Source organism: Mobula birostris, chromosome 6 (assembly GCF_030028105.1).
Source record: "Mobula birostris isolate sMobBir1 chromosome 6, sMobBir1.hap1, whole genome shotgun sequence".
NCBI classification, from domain to species: Eukaryota; Metazoa; Chordata; class Chondrichthyes; order Myliobatiformes; family Myliobatidae; genus Mobula; species Mobula birostris.
The window spans coordinates 479,609-506,050 of record NC_092375.1 but is presented as its reverse complement, the minus strand read 5'-3'; the positions used below and the strand labels follow the sequence as shown (position 1 = coordinate 506,050).

Sequence of the window (26,442 nt, the reverse complement as noted above, 5' to 3'; positions counted from 1 at the left end):
TTAATACAGACAAGTGTGAGGTATTGCACTTTGGAAGGACAAACCAATTTAGAACATACAGGGTAAATGGTAAGGCACTGAGGAGTACAGTAGAACAGAGGGATCTGGGAATACAGATACAAAATTCCCTAAAAGTGGTGTCACAGGTAGATAGGGCCGTAAAGAGAACTTTTGGTACATTGGCCTTTATTAATCAAAGTATTGAGTATAAGAGCTGGAATGTTATGATGAGGTTGTATCAGGCATTGGTGAGGCTGAATCTGGAGTATTGTGTTCAGTTTTGGTCACCAAATTACAGGAAGGATATTAATAAGGTTGTAAGAGGGCAGAGAAGGTTTACAAGGATGTTGCTGGGACTTGAGAAACTCAGTTACAGAGAAAGGTTGAATAGGTTAGGACTTTATTCTCTGGAGCGTAAAAGAATGAGGGGAGATTTGATAGAGGTATGTAAAATTATGATGGGTATAGATAGAGTGAATGCAAGCAGGCTTTTTCCACTGAGGCAAGGGGAGAAAAAAACCAGAGGACATGGGGTAAGGGTGAGGGGGGGTGAGTTTAAAGGGAACATTAGGGGGGGCGGCTTCTTCACACAGAGAGTGGTGGGAGTGTGGAATGAGCTGCCAGACGAAGTGGTGAATGCGGGTTCTTTTTTAACATTTAAGAATAAATTGGACAGATACATGGATGGGAGGTGTATGGAGGGATATGGTCCACGTGCAGGTCAGTGGGACTCGGCAGAAGATGGTTCGGCACAGCCAAGAAGGGCCAAAAGGCTTGTTTCTGTGCTGTAGTTATTCTGTGGTTTCGATGACAGGGAGGGAGGCAAAAGAGGTAGGAGCGTGGTGCTGCTGATCAGAGATAATGTCATGGCTGCAGAAAAGGAGGATGTCATGGAGGGATTGTCTACTGAGTACAGCAGAAATGTGTGCAAATGTTCAGGGGATGTTTGCGTGGCATTCTGCACAGATACATCCCAATCAGACTTGGAAAGGATGGTAGGGTACAGAAACAGTGGTGTACAAAGGCTGTTGAAAATCTCATCAAGAAGAAAAGAAAAGTTTACGAAAGGTTCAAAAAACATAGAAACATAGAAAATAGGTGCAGGAGTAGGCCATTCGGCCCTTCGAGCCTGCACCGCCATTTATTATGATCATGGCTGATCATAATAAGTAGTTAATGATAGAGAGCTAGAAGATTATAAGGCTAGCAGGAAGGAGCTTTCTTTCTTTAATATTTTTATTGATTTTACATAAAAGAATACGGAGTACAGGATGATATATTATATATCAATTACAATATATTTAATTCACACTTATAGTCTCATTACCCCATATTCATGTAAATTAAATTGATTTGTAATATTGGAAAGTAATAATTTTATTATACAAAAAAATCTAAACCCACTTCCAAGAAAAGCTGTTTGGTAAAGAAAGATAAAGGAAAAAAATCCTTATCATATACTAAAACATTATTAGCCAACATCTGTACATAATAACAAAGCAGAGATTTTGAAAATAATTCAAAAATGGTCCCCACAATGTTAAAGTCTTGTCTAGATTCAGAAATTGAACAATGAATCTTCTCTAAATTTAAGCATGACGTAACATCACTTAACCATTGAGCATGAGTAGACGGAGCAACATTCTTCCACTTAAGCAACAATGCCCTCCTAGCTATAAGAGAAATAAAAGCCAAAATGTGCAAATCAGGTGTCTCCAAGATAATATCTTTTCCTCCAACAATACCGAATCAGGCAGTCAAAGGGTTAGATTTAAAATTGACTTTGAAAAGTACAGAAAAAGTTTGGAATATTTCCTTCCAATATTTTTCAAGACTCAGGCATGTCCAGAACATATGAGGCTTCTCCATTGTTACATCTGTCATAATAGGGAGATATATCCAAATAAGAAGGAGACAGCTTACCTTTAGTCATGTGGGCCCTATGGACCACTTTAAACTGTAGGAGGGAATGATGGTCACATAATGATGAGGTATTAACCAATTTAAAAATTTCATTCCAAGTTTCCTCAGACGTTGAAGTCTGTTAGTCTTGTTCCCAGAGATCTTTAATTTTGTCTAAAGGAGTGTTTCTGGTTCCCAACAGCATACCATAAATATTAGGTATTGATCCATTATGAAAAGGTTTCAAATTAAAAATTACATCTAATAAATTCTTATCGGGACTTTTAGGGAATGTATGTGATTGAGATCGCAGAAAGTCTCTAATTTGTAAATATCGAAAAAAGTGGGTTTTTGGTAAGCTATATTTAGCTGACAACCGCTCAGACGAAAAGAGACTTCCTCTAACAAACAAATCCTGGAAGCATTTAATACCCAGTCTATCCCAATTTTTGAAAACTACATCAGTCGTAGAAGGTTTAAAAAAATAATTAGTAAAAATGGGACTTGAAAGAGAAAATCTCAATAAACCAAAATATTTTCTAAATTGTACCCAAATCATCAAAGTATGTTAATTACAAAACTATCAGTTAGTTTACTTAAAAATAAAGGAATTGAGGATCCGAGACGAGAGATGATAGAAAATTTATTAACAGAGTTAGCTTCTAAAGAAACCCAAACCTGACAGTCCTCTTGGTTAATATAATATGACCAAAACGTGAGGTTCCGTATATTGACTGCCCAGTAATAAAACCTAAAATTTGGTAAAGCTAAACCTCCATTCTTTTTAGCTTTTTGAAGATGAACTTTATTTAGTTGAGAAAGTTTATTTTTCCATATATATGAAGATATGATAGAATGAAGAGAATCAAAATAGGATTTAGGAATAAAAATGGGTAAGGCCTGAAAAAGGTATAAAAATTTAGACAAGATAGTCATTTTAATGGAATTAATTCGGCCAATCAACGATAATGAAAGGGGCGACCATTTTGATAGTGCCCTTTTTACGTAATTCAGTAGGATAAAAAAATTTGCTTTAAATAATTATTTATAATTCTCAGTAATTGTTACACCCAAATAAGTAAATTGATCTCTTACAATTTTAAAAGGAAGGTTAGTTTTAATTGATACCAAATTATTCAAAGGGAAAAGTTCACTCTTATGAAAATTTAGTTTATATCCTGAAAACTGACCAAAACAGGAGAGTAAGGAAAGTACGGAAGGTAATGAAGTCTCAACATTAGAAATATAAAGCAGTAGGTCATCAGCATAAAGGGAAACTTTGTGAATAGTACCTCTCCTTAAAATACCAGTGATATCATTAGTTCTCGAAAAACAATAGCTAAGGGTTCTAAGGCCAGATCAAAAAGCAAAGGTCTCAAAGGACAACCTGGTCTAGTTCTATGTTGAAGTTTAAATGGTTTGGAATTCTGAGAGTTAGTAAGAACCTGAGCAGAGGGAGATAAATAAAGTAACTTAATCCATTGAATAAAATCGGGCCCAAAGTTAAATTTTTCTAAAGTTTTAAATAAATAATTCCATTTAACCCAATCGAAAGCTTTCTTATCATCTCAGGATAACACACATTCCGATATCTCTTTTAGAAGGAGAATAAATAACATTTAATAAATGACAAATATTAGAGTGGGAATATCGATTTTTAATAAATCCAGTCTGATTGTCAGAAATGATAGATGGTAAAATATTTTCAATCCTACGAGCCAAAACTTTGGATAGGATTTTAGTGTCAACATTAAGTAAGGCGATTGGTCTGTATGAAGAGCATTCAGTTGGGTTCTTATTCTTTTTAAGAATAAGTGAAATAGAAGCTTCATTAAAAGATTGTGACAACCTACCCAACTTAAAGGAGTCCGAGAGGACTAAATATAAGTGAAGTATAAGCAATGAGGAAAAAGCCTTATAAAATTCTCCAGAAAATCTATCAGGACCCGGAGCCTTCCCCGAGTGCAATGAACATACAGCCTCGGCAATTTCCTCATAAGAAATAGGTTGATCTAGCTTTTCAGTTATCATCAGAAAGTGTAGGGATGTTTAATTGGTCTAAGAAATTATTCATTACAGTATTATCTTTAGGAGGGGCAGAACTATAAAGTTTAGAATAAAATTCTCTAAAGGTATCATTTATTTCTAAATGATCAGTTGTCCTCTCACCATTAGCTTTACAAATTTCTTTAATTTGCAGTTTAGCTATAAAGGTTTTTAATTGGTTAGCCAGTAATTTATCTGTTTTGTCTCCATGAATATAAAATTGACTTTTATGATAGGATTATGAAGACACGTAGTCCTTTTTTATTGTCATTTAGTAATGTATGCATTAAGAAATGATACAATATTTCCTCCGGTGTGATATCACACAAAACACAGGACAGACCAAGACTAAGAAAACTGACGAAACCACATAATTATAACATATAGTTACGACAGTGCAACAGTAATGACTTGATGAAGAAGTCCATGAGCACAGTAAAGTTCGAAGTCTCTCAAATGTCCCACATCTCACGTAGACAGGAGAAGGAAGAAAAACTCTCCCTGCCATCTTATCCTTCAGATCTTATCTTTTAGGAGTTGAATTTCAATTGGATATGTTTAAAGAAGATCATATTTAGTTTTAATTTCAACATGCCTTTTATATAAAGCAGGTTCTGGAGCCAAGGCATATGTTTGATCTAATTGTTTCAACTGATTAGCTAATTCAATTCTCTCTCTATTAGCTTTTTTCTTAACAGTTGCAGTATAAGAAATAATTTGTCCTCTAATATAAGCCTTAAAGGCGTCCCATATAATAAGACTAGAAGTCTCTTTCCGAGTATTCGCTTAAAAAAAGTAATTTGTCTCTCCAAAAATTAAAAAAATTCCTTATCTAATAGGATTATCTATGGATTAAAATGTCAAAATTTGTTTATTTGAGGGAGACCAGGGAGATTAAAGATAAAAACACAGGAGCATGATCTGAGACAGCAATTTCTTTATATTCATAGGGTCAAGCTAATGGAATTATTTGGCTGTCAATAAAAAAAATCAATCCTGGAATTCATGTTATGGACATGGGAAAAAACGAGTGCTCCTTATCTATTGGATGTAAGGAATGCCAGACATCACTAATATCACATTTAATTAGAAAAGATTGAATAAACAAGGCTGATTTACTAAATGTCACTGGTTTAGAAGATGATCGATCTAAAACTGGGTCTAACCAGCTGTTAAAATCTGGCAAAAGTGATAAAAATTGCTCAAAAAACCCTGGATCATCTATATTCGGGGCATACAAATTAGCAAATACCATTAATTTATTATCTAATTTTCATGATACTATAGCATAACACCCATTGCTATCAGACACTACTTTATGTTGAGCAAAAGAAACTGTATTATCTATAAAACTCGAATCTTCCCTAGACTTATCCTGAAAGGAGGTATGAAATTTTAGCCCTTTCCAATGACCAAAGAGGTGTAAATTATCACATTTATGAACGTGAGTTTCTTGTAAAAAAAAATTTAATTGGGACCTTAAATTTTTTAATGTAGGTAAATGTCTTATTCCGTTTCACAGGGTGGTTTAATCCTTTCACGTTAAAACTGAGTAAATTAATCGTATGATCCATTCTTAATACTACTTAAAAGAAAGATTAGAATAGTAACCTCTGGAATGTATATTAAATCCAAACAGTGAACTTTGAGATAGGATAACCAGGCAACAAGTGTGGCTAAGAGACCAAAACAGCTTACAGAAAAGAAAACACCCAACCCTCCACCCCCCCACCCAAAGTCAAAAAGCCGACCAATAGACAGTCAACAGCTAAACCTAATGACATTGCTCTCCCAAAAAAAAACCTACTGGCATAGCTCAAAATAAATTTCCAAGGTTAACTGCATTCCAACCTAGACATTCCAACCTGGCAATGATCTTTGCATCATCAATGGGGATGGGGGAGGTTCTGGAGGATTAGAGGGTTGCAGATGTTGTTCCCTTATTCAGGAAAGGGAGTAGAGATAGCCCAGGAAATTATAGACCAGTGAATCTTACTTCAGTGGTTGGTAAGTTGATGGAGAAGATCCTGAGAGGCAGGATTTATGAACATTTGAAGAGGCATAATATGATTAGGAAAAATCAGCATGGTTTTGTCAAAGGCAGGTTATGCCTTACGAGTCTGATTGAATTTTCTGAGGATGTGACTAAACACATTGATGAAGGTAGAGCCATAGATGTGGTATATATGGATTTTAGCAAGGCATTTGATAAGGTACCCCATGCCAGGCTTATTGAGAAAGTAAGCAGGCATGGGAGCCAAGGGGAGCCCAGTTTTGCATCCTATCAATGTCCCGCCGTAATCCCTGACAGCCCTCCACACTATCCACAGCACCTCCAACCTTTGTGTCATCCGCAATTTTACAAACCCATCGCTCCACTTCATCCAGGTCATTTATAAAAATCACGAAGAGGAGGGGTCCCAGAACAGATCCCTAAGGCACACCACTGGTGACCGACCTCCATGCAGAATATGACCCGTCTACAACCACTCTTTACCTTCTGTGGGCAAGCCAGTTCTGGATCCACAAAGCAATGTCCCCTTGGATCCCATGCCTCCTTACTTACTCAATAAGCCTTGCATGGGGTACCTTTTCAAATGCTTTGCTGAAATCCATTTATGCTACATCTACTGCTCCACCTTCATCAATGTGCTTAGTCACATCCTCAAAAAAAAAACAATCAGGCTCATAAGGCACGACCTGCCTTTGGCAAAACCATGCTGACTGTTCCTAATCATATTATGCCTCTCCAAATGTTTATAGATCCTGCTTCTCAGGATCTTCTCCATCAACTTACTGACCACTGAAGTAAAACTCACTGGTCTATAATTTCCTGGACTATCTCTACTCCCTTTCTTGACTAATGGAACAACATCTGCAACCCTCTAATCCTCTGGAACCTCTCCTGTCCCCATTGATGACGCAAAGATCATCGCCAGAGGTTCAACAATCTCCTCCCTCGCCTCCCACAGTAGCCTGGGGTACATCTCGTCTGGTCCCAGTGACTTATCCAACTTGATGCTTTCCAAAAGCTCCTGCAGATCCTCTTTCTTAAGCTCTACATGCTCAAACTTTTCAGTCCACTGTAAGTCATCCCTACAATCACCAAGATTCTTTTCCATAGTGAATACTGAAGCAAAGTACTTATTAAGTAGCTCTGCTATCTCCTTTGCTTCCATACACACTTTTCCAGTGTCACACTTGATTGGTCCTGTTCTCTCACGTCTTATCCTCTTGCTCTTCACATACTTGTAGAATGCCTTGGGGCTTTCCTTAATCCCTGTCCGCCAAGGCCTTCGCATGGTCCCTTCTGGCTCTCCTAATTTCTTTCTTAAGCTGCTTCCTGCTAGCCTTATAACCTTCTATATCACTTTTTGAATCTTTCGTAAGCTCTTCTTCTTGACTAGATTTACAACAGCCTTCGTACACCACTGTTCCTGTGCCCTACTATCCTTTCCCTGTCTCGATATAGTGTTAATGGTAAGATTCTTGTTGGTGTGGAGGATCAGAGAGATCTTGCGGTCCAAGTCCATTGGACACTCAAAACTGCTGTGCAGGTTGACTCTGTCGTTAAGAAGGCATACGGTGCATTAGCCTTCGTCAACCGTGGGATTGAGTTTAAGTGCCGAGAAGTAATGTTGCAGCTATATAGGACCCTGGTCAGACCCGACTTGGAGTACTGTGCTCAGTTCTGGTCACCTCACTGCAGAAATAACGTATAGAAAGGGTGCAGAAGAGATTTACAAAGATGTTGCCTTGATTGGGGAGCATGCCTTATGAGAATAAGTTGAGTGAACTTGGCCTTTTCTCCTTGGAGTGGCAGAGGTTGACAGGTGACCTGATAGAGGTGTATAAGATGATGAGAGGTATTGATCATGTGGATAGTCAGAGGCTTTTTCCCAGAGCTGAAATAGCTATCATGAGAGGGCACAGTTTTGAGGTGCTTTGAAGTAGGTACAAAGAAGATGTCAGGGGTAAGTTTCTTACGCAGAGAGTGGTGAGTGTATGGAATGGGCTGCCGACAATGGTGGTGGAGGCGGATACGATAGGGTCTTTTAAGATACTCCTGGATAGGTACGTGGAGCTTAGAAAAATAGAGGGCTGTTGGTAAGCCTAGGTAGTTCTAAGGTAGGGACATGTTCGGCCCAGGTTTGTGGGCCGAAGGGCCTATATTGTGCTGTGGGTTTTCTATGTTTCTATGACCACTTGTACAATAAGATGGACTCTTGGCATCACAATTTACCTTATTGCGATCATGGGCTTTATTGTTTACCAGTGTATTTCTGGGTCTGTCCAAATAATGACTATAATGCTCACATTACAACACCTTTAATTCTAAGTTTCATTATTTAATTTTATTTCAACACAAGAAATAAATGAATAAAAATTGACTGTTGCACTCAGTGTTATGACTGGGGCTGAATACCTTCTGCTAGTTCCCTGAAACTTGGCTCATAACTACAGACAGGCAGTCTGTGAGGTGTCTGTCAGTAAGACAGCTCCTGTACTTAGATTTAATAACTTTCATCTGTGAAAATGCGATTTCACACAGAAAGTTGACCCGAGGTAGGCACTGACTTTTACTGCACATGTTATGAGGTGAGGAAGCTTCAACCTGCTGACAAGCCCCCCAAAAGTCACCGTCCCTTGATCTTGCTTTAAGCTTGATGTCATTTTGCAAATCGGTTGTTTTCCATTTCAATATCACTTGGCACACCAAATACTTGCTGAAATTTGGCTGCTATCTGTTCTATATTGATCGGCAGAAATGGGTTTGAAATAAATGCAGCAATATCTTTCATGACGTTTAACTCCCCAAAACGCCGATCGAACTCTATTGTCAGTTTGTCTAGGTAAGCACAGTACTGCTCAGGGCAAAAAGCATTTTTTTTGTCTTGATGGCCTGTAACATTTTCTCCAAGTTGGGGAAGTGTGTCAGCCTCCCGTTCTTTAAATTTGAAATCCAAATACCGAGCTTGCCCTTAAACGCATTTACTGCGCTTATCATGTGGGGCAGGTGTCGGTCTTTTCCCATGAGCTCATTGTTAAGTGCGTTTAATTTAGCCATTAGGTCTGTCAGAAACCCTAAATCCAATAGCCAGGCATCATCTGACAGTTCCTTGTCCCCCTCGTTTCTTGTCAACAGAAAAATCTTTATCTCAGGCAGTAAGTCAAGAAATCGTTGTAGCACTTTGCCGAGACTCAACCACGGAACATCAGCATGAAGAATTATGTCTCTGTAAGCTGCGTCGAACTCGTCCAATAACGCCTTGAATAAGCGTTGCTGAAGCGCTTTTGCTTGAATCAAGTTTATCAGTTTGACCACCAGTGTCATTACATGAGATAAGTCACGACCTTCCTGGCCAAGGCCTGCTGATGAATCACACAGTGATAATCCAGGAAGTTGGGAAAATGAGGGTCATTACGGCACAGTGCTATAAAACCAACGCGCACACCGCGCATTGCTGGAGCCCCATCAGTAGTAATTGCCACCAGTTTATGAATGGGGATGTCATTTTCACGGTTATATTTTTTAAACTCATTGTAAATATCCTCACCTCTCGTTCTCTCCTTTAATTGCGAAAGAGTGAGGAAGTCCTCCTTTGTTGTAAAATCCTGGAAAGCCATTCTGACAAATACAACAAGCTGAGCTGTTTGCGTTACATCCAGGGATTCATCGAACTGCGGTGAAAAATATTGACAGAGTGACAAGTCTTTTAACACTTGTCGATCCACGTCCTCTGACCGCCCTCCTTGTCACTGTTGCAGGGCCAAGTGATATATTATGTATTGCGGTTGTGATGTCGTTTTTGTTTTTAAAGTCATTAAAAACAGTCTCTGTGGTAATGGCCATAGCTTCCTTGAATAAATCGCCCTCTGTAAAAGGCTTCTTGTGTTTAGCCAAAAGGTGACTTACACGAAATGATGCTTCAATAGCAGCCTTATTTTGAGCAGCGTGTTTTGTGAGATTGCTGGGCTTTCAACCCCGATTTCAGCTCATCAACCTTCCTGGCATGGATTGTGCTCTTTGGGGGGTAGGTGTCTTTAAATTTCTGGTGGTTGGTGTTGTGCCGCTCTTTTAGTCAGTGCTTGTGTTTGGTGACACAACATACATACACACACTTGTCTTTCACCAAGGTAAATAGAAATTCCTCTTCCCATTCTGGATGGAAGTTGTACGTTTTCGCCTTCTTTCGTGGAGCCTCCGCCATGCTAGCTAGCTACCTTGCAGGATATCACGAGTGAGTGCCATATATTGATGTTTGCGACAGTCTGTACTCTTATCTAATCTAATTGGTCACTTTGATGCAGCATAAGCTACGCTGAAAAAAATACAACAGCTAAATCAAAAGAGAGAGGCGCTAACTTTTCAGGAAAATCTAAAATTAATGCTAATTACTAGCAGACTATCCGAAATGCTAAACATGAATTCACGCTCTCAAAGGCAAAAAATTTGAAAGAAAGAAAGAACAGTACAATTGATCAAACTTTTGCATAACTGACGTTATATAAATAGCAGCATAATAGAGTCAAAACCGACTAAAGTTGATCAAATTTTAGTTGTTATGAATGCATAAGTGAGTCACTTTTACCCACACGTGTTATATTCTTTCGCCATTGGACAGTTTGCCCGTTTGTTCGTTTATGTTTAAGATAAATGAAGCTCTCCACGCTCCATGGAAATTTGACAGACAGAGGCAATAGTCACATGACGTCAGCACACATGTGACGCACAATGCTGGCAGTGGAAAGAGAGAAACACAATAACCAGGGAAAGCAACTAAGTGTGGGTTAAAAACGACTCACATATGTGCTCTAGGGGTAAAATTTGCTTTTGCATCAAAAGGTTTATCAGGCATAATGTATTTGTGTATTTATTTTTCTTTCTTTTTCTGGATCTGCTGGGAAAGTCTCAAAGATTGACCGGTTGATCACGATCGACTGTTTGGCGACCACTACCCTAAAGGTTAATTTGCAGGTTGAGTCAGTGCAGTGAGGAAGGCAAATGCGATGTTAGCATTCATTTCAAGAGGACCAGAATATAAAAGCAAGGATGTAATATTACAGTGACAAGGCTTTATAAAGCACTGGTGAGGCCTCACTTGGAGTATTGTGAGCAGTTTTGGGCCCTTTTTCTTTGGAAGGATGTGCTGAAACTGGAGAGGGTTCAAAGGAAGTTCATGTAAATGATTTCAGGATTGAATGGCTTGTCATATGAAGAGCATTTGATGCTCTGGGCCTGTATTCACTAGAATGAGGGGTGACCTCATTGAAGCCTATTGCATGGTGCAAGAGCTTGATAGAGTGGATGTGGAGAGGATGCTTCTTGTGCTGGGAGATTCTTAAGACCAGAGGACACAGCCTCAGAATATAGGGGCATCCTTTTAGAACAGAGAATTTCTTTAGCCAGAGTGGTGAATCTGTGAAATTCTTTGCCCCAGGCGTCTGTGGTGGCAAACTCTTCATTTATTTTTAATGCCGAGGTAGATAGATTCTTGATTAGCCAGGGCATGAAGTGATATTGGGGGGGTGAAGCCAGGAGATTGGGGCTGAGAGGAAAATTGAATTAGCCATGATGAAATGGCAGAGCAGACTCGATGGGCCAAATAGCCTAAGTCTACTCCTATAGCTTATCGTCTAATTTTAAAGTACTCACCCACTTAGGCTATTAAGATTGCTGGCTACACGATGGGTTGCACAAAGGTATGTCGCTCCTGACACCAAATATTGTGTGAATGAAATCACTGGAGAAAAGTACTGGTAGCTACGAAGCAGCTTCTTTATTTGATAAAACAAGGTACAGCAGGTATTATATGGAGGCACTTTCGGTCGAGAGGTGTGCCTTTGCCCAGCACTACACGCATTTTATGTGCTAAAGGACAAAGAAAATTCAGGACAATTCAAACAAATCCATAGCTACAATCTTCCCACCATCACACCCAGAACAAGTGTTAATCACTGTCACATCCATGCAGTGGAATGTGGATTGGACTCATGCACCTGCAGGCATCAGTTAAATGCCTGTTTCCCAGTCTGTGAACCTATTGTTCAGAGCTGCATTAAAATCAAATCCAGAAGTAAAGACTGGTGGTGAAACAATTTCAAGAATGTAAATGTGCTGACCCAAAAAATCGCACTAATGTGGGTACAAAAATATTAACATTAACTAAAACTTGTGAGAGCAGTTGTTTATGCTCCCTTTCCCTTCCCCAGATTTCAGTGTTAGGCAGGATAATGCTTTAGCCAAAGTTGGGAACAGTCCTTGCTTTTTATTGTCTATGGTACACCAGACCCTCGAGTGAGCACAGAAGAGATTCTGACAGCTGGGCTGAGACCTGAGTGTGTTCATTTGATTGCTAGAAGTGCTTGTAAACCCAAGAGATTTTGCAGATGCTGGATATCCAGAGCAACACACACAGTCTTACCTGCTGAGTTCATAGAATACATAGAATAGTACAGTACAGGCCCACAATGTTCTGCTGACCCTTAAACCCTGCCTCCCATAGAACCCCCCCACCTTAAATTCCTCCATATACCTGTCTAGTAGTCTCTTAAATTTCACTAGTGTATCTGCCTCCACCACTGACTCAGGCAGTGCATTCTACGCACCAACCACTCTCTGAGTAAAAAACCTTCCTCTAATATCCTCCTTGAACTTCCCACCCCTTACCTTAAAGCCATGTCCTCTTGTATTGAGCAGTCGTGCCCCGGGGAAGAGACGCTGGCTGTCCACTCTATCTATTCCTCTTAATATCTTGTATATCTCTATCATGTCCCCTCTCATCCTCCTTCTCTCCAAAGAGTAAAGCCCTTGCTCCCTTAATCTCTGATCATAATCCATACTCTCTAAAGCAGGCAGCATCCTGGTAAATCTCCTCTGCACCCTTTCCAATGCTTCCACATCTTTCCTATAGTGAGGCAACCAGAACTGGACACAGTACTCCAAGTATGGCCTAACCAGAGTTTTATAGAGCTGCATCATTACCTCGCGACTCTTAAACTCTTTCCCTCAACTTATGAAAGCTAACACCCCATAAGCTTTCTTAACTACCCTATCTGCCTGTGAGGCAACTTTCAGGGATCTGTTGACGTACCCCCAGATCCCTCTGCTCCTCCACACTACCAAGTACCCTGCCATTTACTTTGTACTCTGCCTTGGAGTTTGTCCTTCCAAAGTGTACCACCTCCCACTTCTCCGGGTTGAACTCCATCTGCCACTTCTCAGCCCACTTTTGCATCCTATCAATGTCTCTCTGCAATCTTCGACAATCCTCCACATTATCCACAACACCACCACCAACCTTTGTGTCGTCTGCAAACTTGCCACCCCACCCTTCTACCCCCACATCCAGGTTGTTAATAAAAATCACGAGACGTAGAGGTCCCAGAACCGATCCTTGTGGGACACCACTAGTCACAACCCTCCAAGCTGAATGTACTCCCTCCTCCACAACCCTCTGCTTTCTGCAGGCAAGCCAATTCTGAATCCACCTGGCCAAACTTCCCTGGATCCCATGCCTTCTGACTTTTTGAATAAGCCTACCGTGTAGAACCTTGTCAAATGCCTTACTAAAATCCATGTAGATCGCATCCACTGCACTACCCTCATCTATAAGCCTGGTCACCACCTCAAAGAACTCTATCAGGCTTGTCAGACACAATCTGCCCTTCACAAAGCCATGCTGACTGTCCCTGATCATGAAGCCCTCCCTCCTGCACCAACTTCTTAGCCATGTATTTAGCTGCATTATCTTCCTATTTCTAGCCCCACTAGCACGTGGCATGGGTAGCAAACCTGAGATTGCAACCCTGGAGGTCCTGTCCTTCAACTTTGCACCTAACTCCCTAAACTCTCTTTGCAGGACCTCTTCCTGCTTCCTATCCACATCATTGGTTCCTACATGGACCATGACATCTGGCTGCTCACCCTCCCTCTTGAGAATACTGAGCACTCGATATGAGATATCACGGACCCTGGCACCAGGGAGGCAGACCACAGACCATCCGGGATTCTCGATCTCTCCCACAGAACCTCTTACCTGTCCCCCTAACTATCGAGTTCCCTATCACTACTGCTCTCCTCTTTTCCCTCCTTCGCTTCTGAATTGACGGTCCAATCTTGGTGCCAGAGACGCAACCACTACAACTTGTCCCTGGTAGGTCATCCTCACCAACGGTATACTTATTATTGATGGGAACGGCCTCAGGGGTGCTCTCCTCATTCTGTCTATTCCCCTTCCCTCTCCTGACAGTCGCCCAGCTACCTGTCTCCTGACTTTCAGGGGTGAAAAATCTCCCTGAAACTCCTGTCTATTTCTGCCTCTGCCTCATGAATGATCCGAAATTCATCCAGCTCCAGCTCCAGTTCCCTAACTTGGTTTGTCAGGAGCTGCAGCTGGATGCACCTTTTCCAGCATTTTGTGTGTGTTGCCAGAAGCACTTTGTGACTTCCCATACAAAGCAGAGATAATGAGAGGCAGAGGGGGTAGATGATAGTTGTATCTTGAAGAGAGATGTGCCTTGCTGTGAAATGGGGGTGAGATTGGAATCGGATTTATTATCACTGTCGTACGATGTGAAATGTGTTGTGATGATTTTACTGGCTGTTCTGAAACTAAGATGTCTTCATATTCTCCACTTATGGGTGTTCCTTTCAGGGAGGCTGATGCTGGAGACAGTGATGAGATTGTGGCCTTTGCCTTTTCTCCCTCGGGAACCTATCTTGCTGTGAGTGCAGACAACAAGCAGCTGATCCTGTTTCGGACGAGACCATGGCAGTGCCTTAGTGTGCGGTAAGATTGGCAAAAAAAGTGCCCTCCCTTGCATCTGTGCTCTTGCTCCTCTCTCAAGCATGTACATCTTGCTTCTCTGATTCTATAGATATGCTGTTCGTCGATCCACCTCCCTTGCAATTACTGCAGGCGAGGACCAGATCTTACTCGCTGACAAATCCGGGGATGTTTACAGCTTCTCCATCCAGGATCCACAGAGTCCAGGGCAACTGCAGCTTGGACACCTCTCCATGCTGTTGGCAGTGGTGAGCATATGGGTTCGGGCTGGATGGAGGGGAGCTGCTGGGATGTCCACCGAGGATACTGGGCAGATGTGCTGCATTTATATGTAAATTGCGTCAAGCAGGTGGGCTCAGTGCCTACAATAGTATGCTCACTGTGTATTGGCACGAGGAAAAAATGCTTGGCTCAGTGACAAGTTAGAGCATTTGAAGGCCGAGGGTCAGGGTCTTGCACCCTCTGTTGACACTTGGGGATAATGATTGCCTCTCAGGACTCAAGGCAGAGTTGAATTTATTGTCACATGCATAAGTATGGACAGGCCATATAGCACTGCCCTTCAGCCCATGTCATCTGTGCTGACCTGTTTTCTGCCTAGTCCCGTCAAACTGCACCCAAACCGAGTCTTCCATATTCCTCTCATCCATGTACCTGCCCAGATGTTTCTTAAATGTTATCATTGAACCTACATTCACTACTATTGCTGGGAGCTTGTTCCACACTCAGGCATGAAATTGTTCCCCTTAAAAATTTAACATCTCACCCTAAAACTATGATGTTTGGTCCTAGTCTCACCCAACCTCAGTGGAGAAAGCTTGCACAAGTTCACCGTATCTATTCCCATCATAAATCTGTGCACCTCTATGAGATTTCCCTTCATTCTCCTGTGCTCCAGGGAACATAATCCTAATCTATTCAACTTGTCCCTGTCACTTAAGTCCTCACCTTCTGACAACATCTGTGTGCATTTGCTTTGTATTCTTTCAAGTTTATTTATATCTTTCCTTTAGGTACAGGTGACCAGAACTGCATACAATAGTGTAAATTTGACCTCGCCAATGTCTAGTACAACTTCAACATAAAATCCAAACTCGTGTACCTGGTGCTCTAATTTATGAAGTCCAATGTGCCAAATGTGGGTGGCAGGGTGGAGATACATCTCTATCAAAGGAGGTGAAGCTGCTTCTTCCCTCTGCTAGCCTGCAGATCACCCTTGGGATCCCTCCCCCTGAGCAGGGTCACATCAAGCCATGCGAGTAGGTGGTGGATGGTCATATGAGTATCTGGTGCACATCACAAGTCCTGGTTATGCGACCACTGATGCCAGGCAGATAATCACTGAAGAGTGTTGATAATGGCTGGGGTCGTCCTTGTAAAGGCACTGCCCAGAAGAAGGCAATGGCAAACCACTTCTGTAGAAATTTGCGAAGACCACGATTGCCCGCTGTCATGCAACACAACACATGATGATGATGAATGGGCCAAAAGTTGTTTTAAAGACTTTATTTATCTGTGATGCAACTTTCGAGGAATTATGGATCTGTATTCCCAGATCCCTCTGTCCTACTGCATTCTTCAGTGCCCTACCATTTACTGTGCAAGTCCGACCATGGTTTGTCCTCTCAAAATGCAACACCTCAAACTTGTCTGCATTAAATTCCATCTATTATTCTTCAGCCCATTCTTCCAGCTGGTCCAGATCCTGCTGCAAGCTTTGGAAGTCTTCCTCGCTACCCTCAATCTTGGCGCAATGAATAACTAAACTACAGCCCCGAATATGGTCTGCTGCCCCCACCACCACCAAAGTCTTGGCACAGTGAGTGTCACGGCCTTATAGCATTCACAAAAAAGCCATACGTTATATAGAATGTTTATAAGGGAAAACAATTAGAGTCCATTTTAGTGCAAAGTGGTTGTAGTGTGGTAGTGGTTGGAGTTTTGCTATTTGGCTCAAGACCCAAATGGTTCAAGGGTAGCAGCTGGTTTTAAAGCTGGTGGTGTGGGATATCAGGCTTTTGTAGCTCCTGCCTGATGATTGCTGCAAAAAGATGGCATGGACCTGGCAGTACCTCCTGTTGATACTACCAGTGCTGAGGTGGGATGTGCCTGTGAAGTACTGGGCAGTGTCCACTGCTTCCTGCAGCTTTTTATTTTCCTGTGCATTTGACTTACCATACCAGCCATGATTCACCAGTCAGGATACTTTCAACAGTATATCTGAAGACCAGGGATTCCTAACCTGGGGTTCAGTAGACCCCTTAGTGAATGATAACAGTTCATGGCATAAAAAAGGGTTGGGAACTCCTGCTGTAGAGTTTTGTTAGTGTTCCGTTACAAGCCAAGCTTCCTTAATAGAGGGTGGCCTACTTTCCTCATGATTGCCCCTGTATGCTGGATGCAGGACCATAAGACGTAGCAGCAGAATTAGGCCCACCAGCCCATTCTCTACTATTCCATCCAGGCTGATCCCGGATACCACTCAACGCTATACACCTGTCGTCTTGCCATATCTGTTTGAAGCCCTGACTGAACAGTAAATGATCATCTTCCACCTTAAATATATGCATGGACTGGGCCTCCACCACAGTCCGTGGCCGAGCATTCCACGGATTTACTTCTCTGGCTAAAAAATGCCCTCCTTACCTCTGTTCTAAAAGATCACCTCTCAGTTTTGAAGTTGTGCCCTCTAGTTCTGGATATCCACACAATAGGAAATATCCTCTCCACATCCACCCTATCTAGTTCTTTAAATATTCGGTAGGTTTCAATGAGATCCCTACCCCCCACCAGCATTCTTTCAAATTCCAGTGAGTACAGGCCAAAGCTGCCAAACTCTCCTCATATGTTAACCCCTTCATTCCAAGAATCATCCTCGTGAACTTCTTTTGGACTCTCCAATGACAACACATTCTTTCTGAGATGTGGGGCCCAAAGTTGTTGACGATACTCCCAAGTGCAGCCTGACTAGTGTCTTTTAAAGCCTCAGCATTATCTCCTTGCTTTTATATTCTATTCCCCTTGAAATAAATGCCAACATTGCATTTGCCTTCTTTACCATAGACTCAGCCTGTGAATTAACCTTCTGGGAGTCTTGCACAGGGACTCCTAAATCCTTCTGCACCTCTGATGTTTGAACCTTCTCTCCATTTAGATAATAGTCCGCACTATTGTTCCTTTTACCAAAATGCATTATCATACATTTCCCAACGCTGTATTCCATCTGCCGCATTTTTGCCCATTCTTCCAATCTGTCTAACTCCTGCTGCAATCACATTGCTTCCTAAGCACTACCTACTCCTCCAGCTATCTTCGTATTGTCTGCAATCTTTGCCACAAAGCCATCAATTCTATTCTCTAAATCATTGACAAACAATATTAAAATCGGTGGTCTCAATACGGACCCCTGAGGAACACTAGTGACTGGCAGCCAACCAAAAAAATCCCCTTTTATTCCCACTCGCTGCCTCCTGCTTGTCAGCCATTTTGCTATCCATGCCAGAATCATTCCTGTAATGCCATAGGATATTATTTTAAGCAGCCTCATGTGTGGCACATTATCAAACGCCTTCTGAAAATCCAAGTAAACGGCATCCACTGTCTCCTTTGTTCCCCTTGCTTGTTATTTCCTCGAAAACTCAAACAGATTTGTCAGGCAAGATTTCCCTTTACAGAAACCATGCCGACTTTGACTTATTTTATCATTAGTCTCCAAGTACCTCGAAACCTCATCCTTAATAATAGACTGGCCTATAATTTCCTTTCTTTTGCCATCCTCCCTTCTTAAAGACTGGAGTGACATTTGCAATCTTTCAGTCCTCTGGGACCATGCCAGAATCAAATGATTCTTGAAAGTTCATGACCAAAGCATCCGTCATCTCTTCAGCAACCTCTCTGAGGGCTCTGGGATGTAGCCCACCTGCCCCAGGTGATTTATCCATCTTAAGACCCTTGAGTTTGCTGAGCAATTTTTCCTTTGTAATAGCAATGGCACTCGCCCCTGCTCCCTGACACTCACAGTCCCCTGGCATGCTGCTGGTGTCATCCACAGAGAAGACAGATGCAAGTACCCATTAAGTTCATCTGCCATTTCTTTATCCCGCATTACAACTTCACCATAGTCATTTTCCAGTGGTCCAGTATCAATTGTAATCTCCCTTTTACTCTTCATCTAACCGAAAAAAACTTTTGGTATCCTGCTTTATATTATTGGCTAGACTGCCCTGATATTTCATCTTTTCCTTTCTTATAGTTTTTTTAGTTGTCTTTTGTTGGATTTTTCAGGTTTCCCAATCATCCAACTTCCCACTCACTTTTGCTACCTTATATGCCCCTTCCTTGGCTTTTATGCAGTCCTTAACTTCCTTTTGTCAGCCAAGATTGCCTACCTCTGCCATTTGAGAACTTCTTCCTCTGTGGGACATATCTATCCTGCGCCTCGTGAACTATTCCCAGAAACTTCTACCATCTCTGCTCTGCCACCAGTATCCTCCAATCCACCTGGGCAAGCTCCTCTCTTATACCTCTGTAATACCCTTTATTCCATTGCAATACTGATACATGTGAGTAATGCTTCTCCCTCTCAAATTGCAGTATGAATTCAATCATATTATGATCACTACCTCCAAAGGGTTCCTTTATGTTAAGCTTCCAAATAATATTTCGGTTATTACACAACATCCAATCTAAGATGGTATTTACCGGACTTGGCTCAAGCACAAGCTGCTCCTAAAAGCCATCTCATAGGTATCCAACAAATTTTCTCTCTTGCAATCCGACACCAACCTGATTTTCCCAATCCTCTTGCATATTGAAGTCTGCCATTACAACTGTATCATTACCATTATTACATGCCTTTTCCAGCTCCCTTTGCAATTTCAACCCCACATTTTGGCTACTGTTTGGAGGCCTGTATATGATTCCCTTAAATGTTTTTTTTACCCTTGCAGTTTCTTAATCCCACCCACAAAGATTCGACATTCTCTGACCCTATGTCACCTCTTTCTAAAGATGTAATTCTATCTCTTACCAACAGAGCCACACCGTCACCTATGCATTCCTGCCTGTCCTTTTGATACAAAGTATATCCTTTGATGTTAAGCTTTCAACTATGGCCCTATGTAAACACAAATAATCTGCAGATGCTGGGGTCAAAGCAACATTCGCAACACGCTGGAGGAACTCAGTAAGTCGGGCAGTATCCGTGGAAACGATCAGTCAACATTTCGGGCAGGAACCCTTTGTCAGAACTGAAGAGGGAAGGGGCAGAGGCCCTATAAAGAAGGTGGAGGGAGGGTGGGAAGGAGAAGGCTGGTAGGTTCCAGGTGAAAAACCAGTAAGGGGAAAGATAAAGGGGTGGAGGAGGGGAAGCAAGGAGGTGATAGGCAGATGAAGAAGGAATAGGGGAAAACACAATGGGTAGTAGAAGGAGGTGGAACCATGAGGGAGGTGATAGGCAGCTGGGGGAGGGGGCAGAGTGACATAGGGATAGGGGAAGGGAGGGGGAGGGAATTACCGGAAGTTGGAGAATTCTGTGTTCATACCAAGGGGCTGGAGACTACCTAGACTGTATATGAGGTGTTGCTCCTCCAACCTGAGTTTAGCCTCATCATGGCAGTAGAGGAGGCCATGTCTGGACATATCCGAATGGGAATGGGAAGCAGAGTTGAAGTGGGTGGCTACCGGGAGATCCTGTCTGTTGTGGCGGACGCAGCAGAGGTGCTGGATGAAGTGGTCCCCCAATCTGCGTCGGGTTTCACCGATGTGGAGGCTGCACCGGGAGCACCGGATGCAATAGATGACCCCAACAGACTCACAAGTGAAGTGTTGCCTCACCTGGAAGAACTATCTGGGGCCCTGAATGGTGGCAAGAGAGGAGGTGTAGGAACAGGTGCAGCACTTAACGCCTACAGGGATAAGTGTCGGGTGGGAGATCCGTGGGGAGGGACGTGTGGATCAGGGAGTCGTGGAAGGACCGATCCCTGCGGAAAGCGGAGAGTGGTGGAGAGGGAAAGTTGTGCTTAGTGGTGGGGTCCTGTTGAAGGTGGCAGAAGTTGCGGAGGATAATGTGCTGCTGGGGTGGTGGGCTGACTCTCGTAACTACCTCGACTATACCTCTTCCCACCCCGCCACATGCAAAAATGCCAATCCCTATTCCCAGTTCCTCCATCTCCGCCACATCTGCTCCCAGGATGAGGCTTTCGGTTCCAGGACACTTCAAATGTCCTCTTTCTTTAAGGGTCGTTGTTTCCCTTCTGCCGTCATCAATGATGCCCTCACCCGCATCTCCTCCATTTCCCGCACTTCGGCCCTCACCCCATCCTCCCGCCATAACAACAGGGACAAAGTTCCCCTTGTCCTCACCTACCACCCCACCAGCCTCCGTATCCAGCACATTATCCTCCACAACTTACGCTACCTTCAACAGGACCCCACCACTAAGCACATCTTTCCCTCTCCACCCCTCTCCGCTTTCCGCAAGAATTGGTCTCTCCACGACTCCCTGATCCACACTTCCATCCCCACGGATCTCCCACCCGGCACTTATCCCTGTAAGCATAAGTGCTACACCTGTCCCTACACCTCATCTCTTGCCACCATTCAGGGCCCAAAACAGTCCTTCCAGGTGAGGTAACACTTCACTTGTGAGTCTGTTGGGGTCATCTATTGCATCCGGTGCTCCCGGTGCGGCCTCCACATCAGTGAAACCCGACGCAGATTGGGGGACCGCTTCATCGAGCACCTCCGCTCCGTCCGCCACAACAGACAGGATCTCCCGGTAGCCACCCACTTCAACTCTGCTTCCCATTCCCATTCGGATATGTCGAGACATGGCCTCCTCTACTGCCACGATGAGGCTAAACTCAGGTTGGAGGAGCAACACCTCATATACCGTCTAGGTAGTCTCCAGCCCCTTGGTATAAACATAGAATTCTCCAACTTCCGGTAATTCCCTCTCCCTCCCTTCCCCTATCCCTATTTCACTCTGCCTCCTCCCCCAGCTGCCTATCACCTCTCTTATGGTTCTGCCTCCTTCTACTACCCATTGTGTTTTCCCCTATTCCTGCCTATCACCTTTCCTGCCTATCACCTCCCTGCTTCCCCTCCCCCACCCCTTTATCTTTCCCCTTACTGGTTTTTCACCTGGAACCTACCAGCCTTCTCCTTCCCACCCTCCCCCAACCTTCTTTATAGGGCCTCTGCCCCTTCCCTCTTCAGTCCTGACGAAGGGTTCTGGCCTGAAAAGTTGACTGATCGTTTCCACGGATGCTGCCTGACCTGCTGAGTTCCTCCAGTGTGTTGTGAGTGTTGCTATGACCCTATGTAGATGGGGAGAGAATTCAAAATGCAGAGATGCAAGGGGACTTGGGAGTCCTTGTGCAGGGTACCCTAAAGGTTAACCTCCAGGTTGAGTCAATAGTGAAGAACGCAAATGCAATGTTGGCATTCATTTCTAGAGGTATAGATATAAGAGCAGGGATGTGATGTTGAGGCTCTATAAGGCACTCGTGAGACCATACTTCGAGTATTGTGTTTTTAAAAACGCAAACAACAGGAATTCTGCAGATGCTGGAAATTTAAGCAACACACATCAAAGTTGCTGGTGAACGCAGCAGGCCAGGCAGCATCTCTAGGAAGAGGTGCTCTTCCTAGAGATGCTGCCTGGCTTGCTGCATTCACCAGCAACTTTGATGTGTGTTGTTCGAGTATTGTGTGCCATTTTGGGCTCCTTATTTTAGAAAGGATATACTGACATTGAAGAGGGTTCAGAGAAGATTTGCGAGAATGATTCCAGGTATCTAATCTAATCTAAGGAATTGAAAGGGTTACCTTATGAGGAACGTCTGGCAGCTCTTGGGCTTGTTATGTACTGTAACGTTTTAGAAATAAGCCAGCAGCAAGCGATTTCACACTGAGTTGGGTTTTAATGTTAAAACCACTGTCTTTATTAGTAAACAACAGGAATTCCGCAGATGCTGGAAATTCAAGCAACACACATCAAAGTTGCTGGTGAATGCAGCAGGCCAGGCAGCATCTCTAGGAAGAGGTACAGTCCACGTTTCAGGCCGAGATCCTTCGTCAGGACTAACTGAAGGAAGTGTTAGTAAGAGATTTGAAAGTGGGAGGGGGAGATCCAAAATGCTAGGAGAAGACAGGAGGGGGAGGGATGGAGCCAAGAGCTGGACAGGTGATTGGCAAAGGGATATGAGAGGCTCATGGGACAGGAGGTCTGGGGAGAAAGACAAGGGGGGGGGCAACCCAGAGGATGGGCAAGGGGTATAGTCAGAGGGACAGAGGGAGAAAAAGGAGAGTGAGAGAAAGAATGTGTGTATAAAAATAAATAACGGATGGGGTACAAGGGGGAGGTGGGGCATTAGCGGAAGTTAGAGAAGTCGATGTTCATGCCACCAGGCTGGAGGCCACCCAGATGGAATATAAGGTGTTGTTCCTCCAACCTGAGTGTGGCTTCATCTTTACAGTCGAGGAGGCCGTGGATAGACATGTCAGAATGGGAATGGGATGTGAAATTAAAATGTGTGGCCACTGGGAGATCCTGCTTTCTCTGGTGGACAGAGCGTAGGTGTTCAGCAAAGCAGTCTCTCAGTCTGCGTCCGGTCTCGCCAATATATAGAAGGCCACATCGGGAGCACCGGACGCAGTATATCATCCCAGCCGACTCACAGGTGAAGTGTCGCCTCACCTGGAAGTCTTCCACCCCAGCTGACTCACAGGTGAAGTGTCACCTCACCTGGAAGCACCGGACGCAGTATATCACCCCAGCCGACTCACAGGTGAAGTGTCGCCTCACCTGTGAGTCAGCTGGGGTGGAAGACTTCCAGGTGAGGCGACACTTCACCTGTGAGTCGGCTGGGGTGATATACTGTGTCCGGTGCTCCCGATGTGGCCTTCTATATATTGGCGAGACCGGACGCAGACTGGGAGACTGCTTTGCTGAACACCTACGGTCTGTCCACCAGAGAAAGCAGGGTCTCCCAGTGGCCACACATTTTAATTCCACATCCCATTCCCATTCTGACATGTCTATCCACGGCCTCCTCGACTGTAAAGATGAAGCCACACTCAGGTTGGAGGAACAACACCTTATATTCCATCTGGGTGGCCTCCAGCCTGGTGGCATGAACATCGACTTCTCTAACTTCCGCTAATGCCCCACCTCCCCCTCGTACCCCATCCGTTACTTATTTTTATACACACATTCTTTCTCTCACTCTCCTTTTTCTCCCTCTGTCCCTCTGACTATACCCCTTGCCCATCCTCTGGGTTCCCCCCCCCCTTGTCTTTCTCCCCAGACCTCCTGTCCCATGAGCCTCTCATATCCCCTTTGCCAATCACCTGTCCAGCTCTTGGCTCCATCCCTCCCCCTCCTGTCTTCTCCTATCATTTTGGATCTCCCCCTCCCACTTTCAAATCTCTTACTAACACTTCTTTCAGTTAGTCCTGACGAAGGGTCTCGGCCTGAAACGTGGACTGTACCTCTTCCTAGAGATGCTGCCTGGCCTGCTGCGTTCACCAGCAACTTTGATGTGTGTTGCTTGAATTTCCAGCATCTGCAGAATTCCTGTTGTAAACAAATGTTAGCAGTGTTACGTTTATATGTGTGTAATATGGCTTCCAAACTAAGTTAAGCTTGGGGAAACAAAGCTTAGAGTGTTGAGATGCTAAAGTAGGAAAGTTCAGTTCATCCACAGAAGGAATGTTGGGAGAGAGATATTTGTAATCCAGGGTAGAGAGAAGGCAATTATGTCGAATTCCACAAGTTCCACAATGGTAATTAATAAATGTCAGTTGTCGAAGATCCTCCTTCGAGCCGTTCCAAATGCATATATGAATTACTACCAGAGCGATCTGTCACAGGAATGTTGTCTGTTACCACATAACATACCCAGGCAAGGGTTAACTTCGAGTGGTCTCACAGAACATTCATCCACTCCTATGGATTATAAGAAGTGACAGCCACACATTTGATGTGCACTGGATTGATAATCAACCCACCCTTGTGGGTAGAGCAGAGTTCCTAATCCCCAGCTTCGACAAGCTGGAGCTGCTACCCTTTTCCAGTTTCGCTCCTCCCTTCCCCGTTCTCTCTCTGACTCTCATCTGTATAAACCACAAGTGGTTTCTGAGCTGGGCAAACATAAACATCAAAATGCTGCAAAGCTAGAATAAGTGACAATAATTCTTTCCCTATGGTAGAATAATTTCTTTGATGGTATTGAATTTCCTTGAAAAGTAAGCTACAGGATGTTCAACCCCATCGCAATTATTCTCTTGTAGTAACACTGCCCCTGCAGCTTCATCACTGGCATGCACAGCTATAGAGAATGGCTTCGAAAAATCAGGTGCTCGGAGCACAAGTTGATGACATAAAATGGCTTTTAACTGATCAAATGCTTCCTGACAAGGTTCTGTCTAAACAAACATTTTTGCCCTTCCTCAGGAGGTTAGTCAAAGGAAGAGCAATATCAGCAAAGTTCTTACAAAACTTACGATAATATCCAACCATTTCCAGAAATCTTCAGAGAGCCTTTTTCCCAGTTGGAATGGGAACTTCAGAAATTGCCTGAACTTTTCCGTGAACAGTAGCTAACTCATCTTGACCCACCACATAACCAAGATAGGTTACAGTGGCATGGCCAGATTCACTCTTTACTAAGTTAACTGTAAGGTTGGCCTTCGAAAGCCTTTCAAACAACTCTTCCACTGCAGAGATATGTACTTCCCCAGGTGTCATTCCCTGTGACTAAATCATCAATATAGGCATCAGTGTGTTCTAACCCTCGAATTACAGAATTAATGATTCTCTGGAACGTTCCTGGAGCATTTTTCATTCCAAACAGCAGAACATTGTATTCATACAACCCAGAAGGTGTCACAAACGCAGAAATTTCTCTACCTCTATCTGCCAATGGAACACACCAATATTCTTTCAACAGATCAGTCTTTGTAAGAAACTTAGCTTTTCCAACTTTGTCCATGCAATCATCCACCCTAGGGATGGGATAAGCATCTGTTTTTGTTACAGCATTCACCTTTCTATAATCAGTGCAAAACCTAATATACCATCAGGTTTAGGCACAATAACGCAAGGTGAACTCCAATCTGAATTAGAAGGCTGAATAATACCATTTTTCAGCATGTATTCAATTTCTTGTTCAGCCGATTTACATTTTTCCACATTCCTGTGATAGGGGTGTTGTTTAATCGGCTTGGCATTCCCTACATCTACATCATGTGATGTGACTGTGGTTAGATTCGGAACATCAGGAAATACATTTTTAAACTTCAAAATTAATCCTTTCATTTGTTGTCTTTGCTGTGGTTGTAAGTGAGCCAACTTGTTATCAATGTTTTCTAAAATAGCTGAATTTGTTATTCTTACTGAGACAATGTTTGGTTTAAAATGAATCTCAGCAGAATCAACAATTACTTTCCCAGGGTCTTCAGTCTCACCGCGGCTGTCAACAGCCATCACAGCTGCTGGATGTGTCTCACCAAAGGTCATTTTCTCATCATAAGCTTTTATCATATTGATATGACAAAGCGGTGTTTTTTGTTTATGATCAGGTGTTTTGATTATGAAATTCACTTCACTAACCTGAGATTCAATCTCATAAGGACCTAAAAATCTCGCCAGAAGAGGGTTTGAACTTGTAGGTCAGGGGTCCCCAACCTTATTTGCACC

The 26,442-nt window shown here is 43.1% G+C and overlaps 1 protein-coding gene across 3 annotated transcripts in view; it reads left to right on the top strand.

Annotated features, from left to right (window-relative positions):
• The window catches only part of wdr4 (WD repeat domain 4), a 65,688-nt gene that overhangs the window by 7,381 nt on the left and 31,865 nt on the right, over positions 1–26,442 (top strand). For all 3 annotated transcript variants that reach the window (XR_011886237.1, XM_072259788.1, XM_072259789.1), the window contains exons 3-4: positions 14,607–14,741; positions 14,830–14,986. Coding sequence is in view for 2 of the 3 variants with exons in the window: in XM_072259788.1 (XP_072115889.1) it covers positions 14,607–14,741; positions 14,830–14,986 (292 nt within the window). In the remaining variant the exon portion in view is untranslated. The remainder of the gene's footprint in view (positions 1–14,606; positions 14,742–14,829; positions 14,987–26,442) is intronic.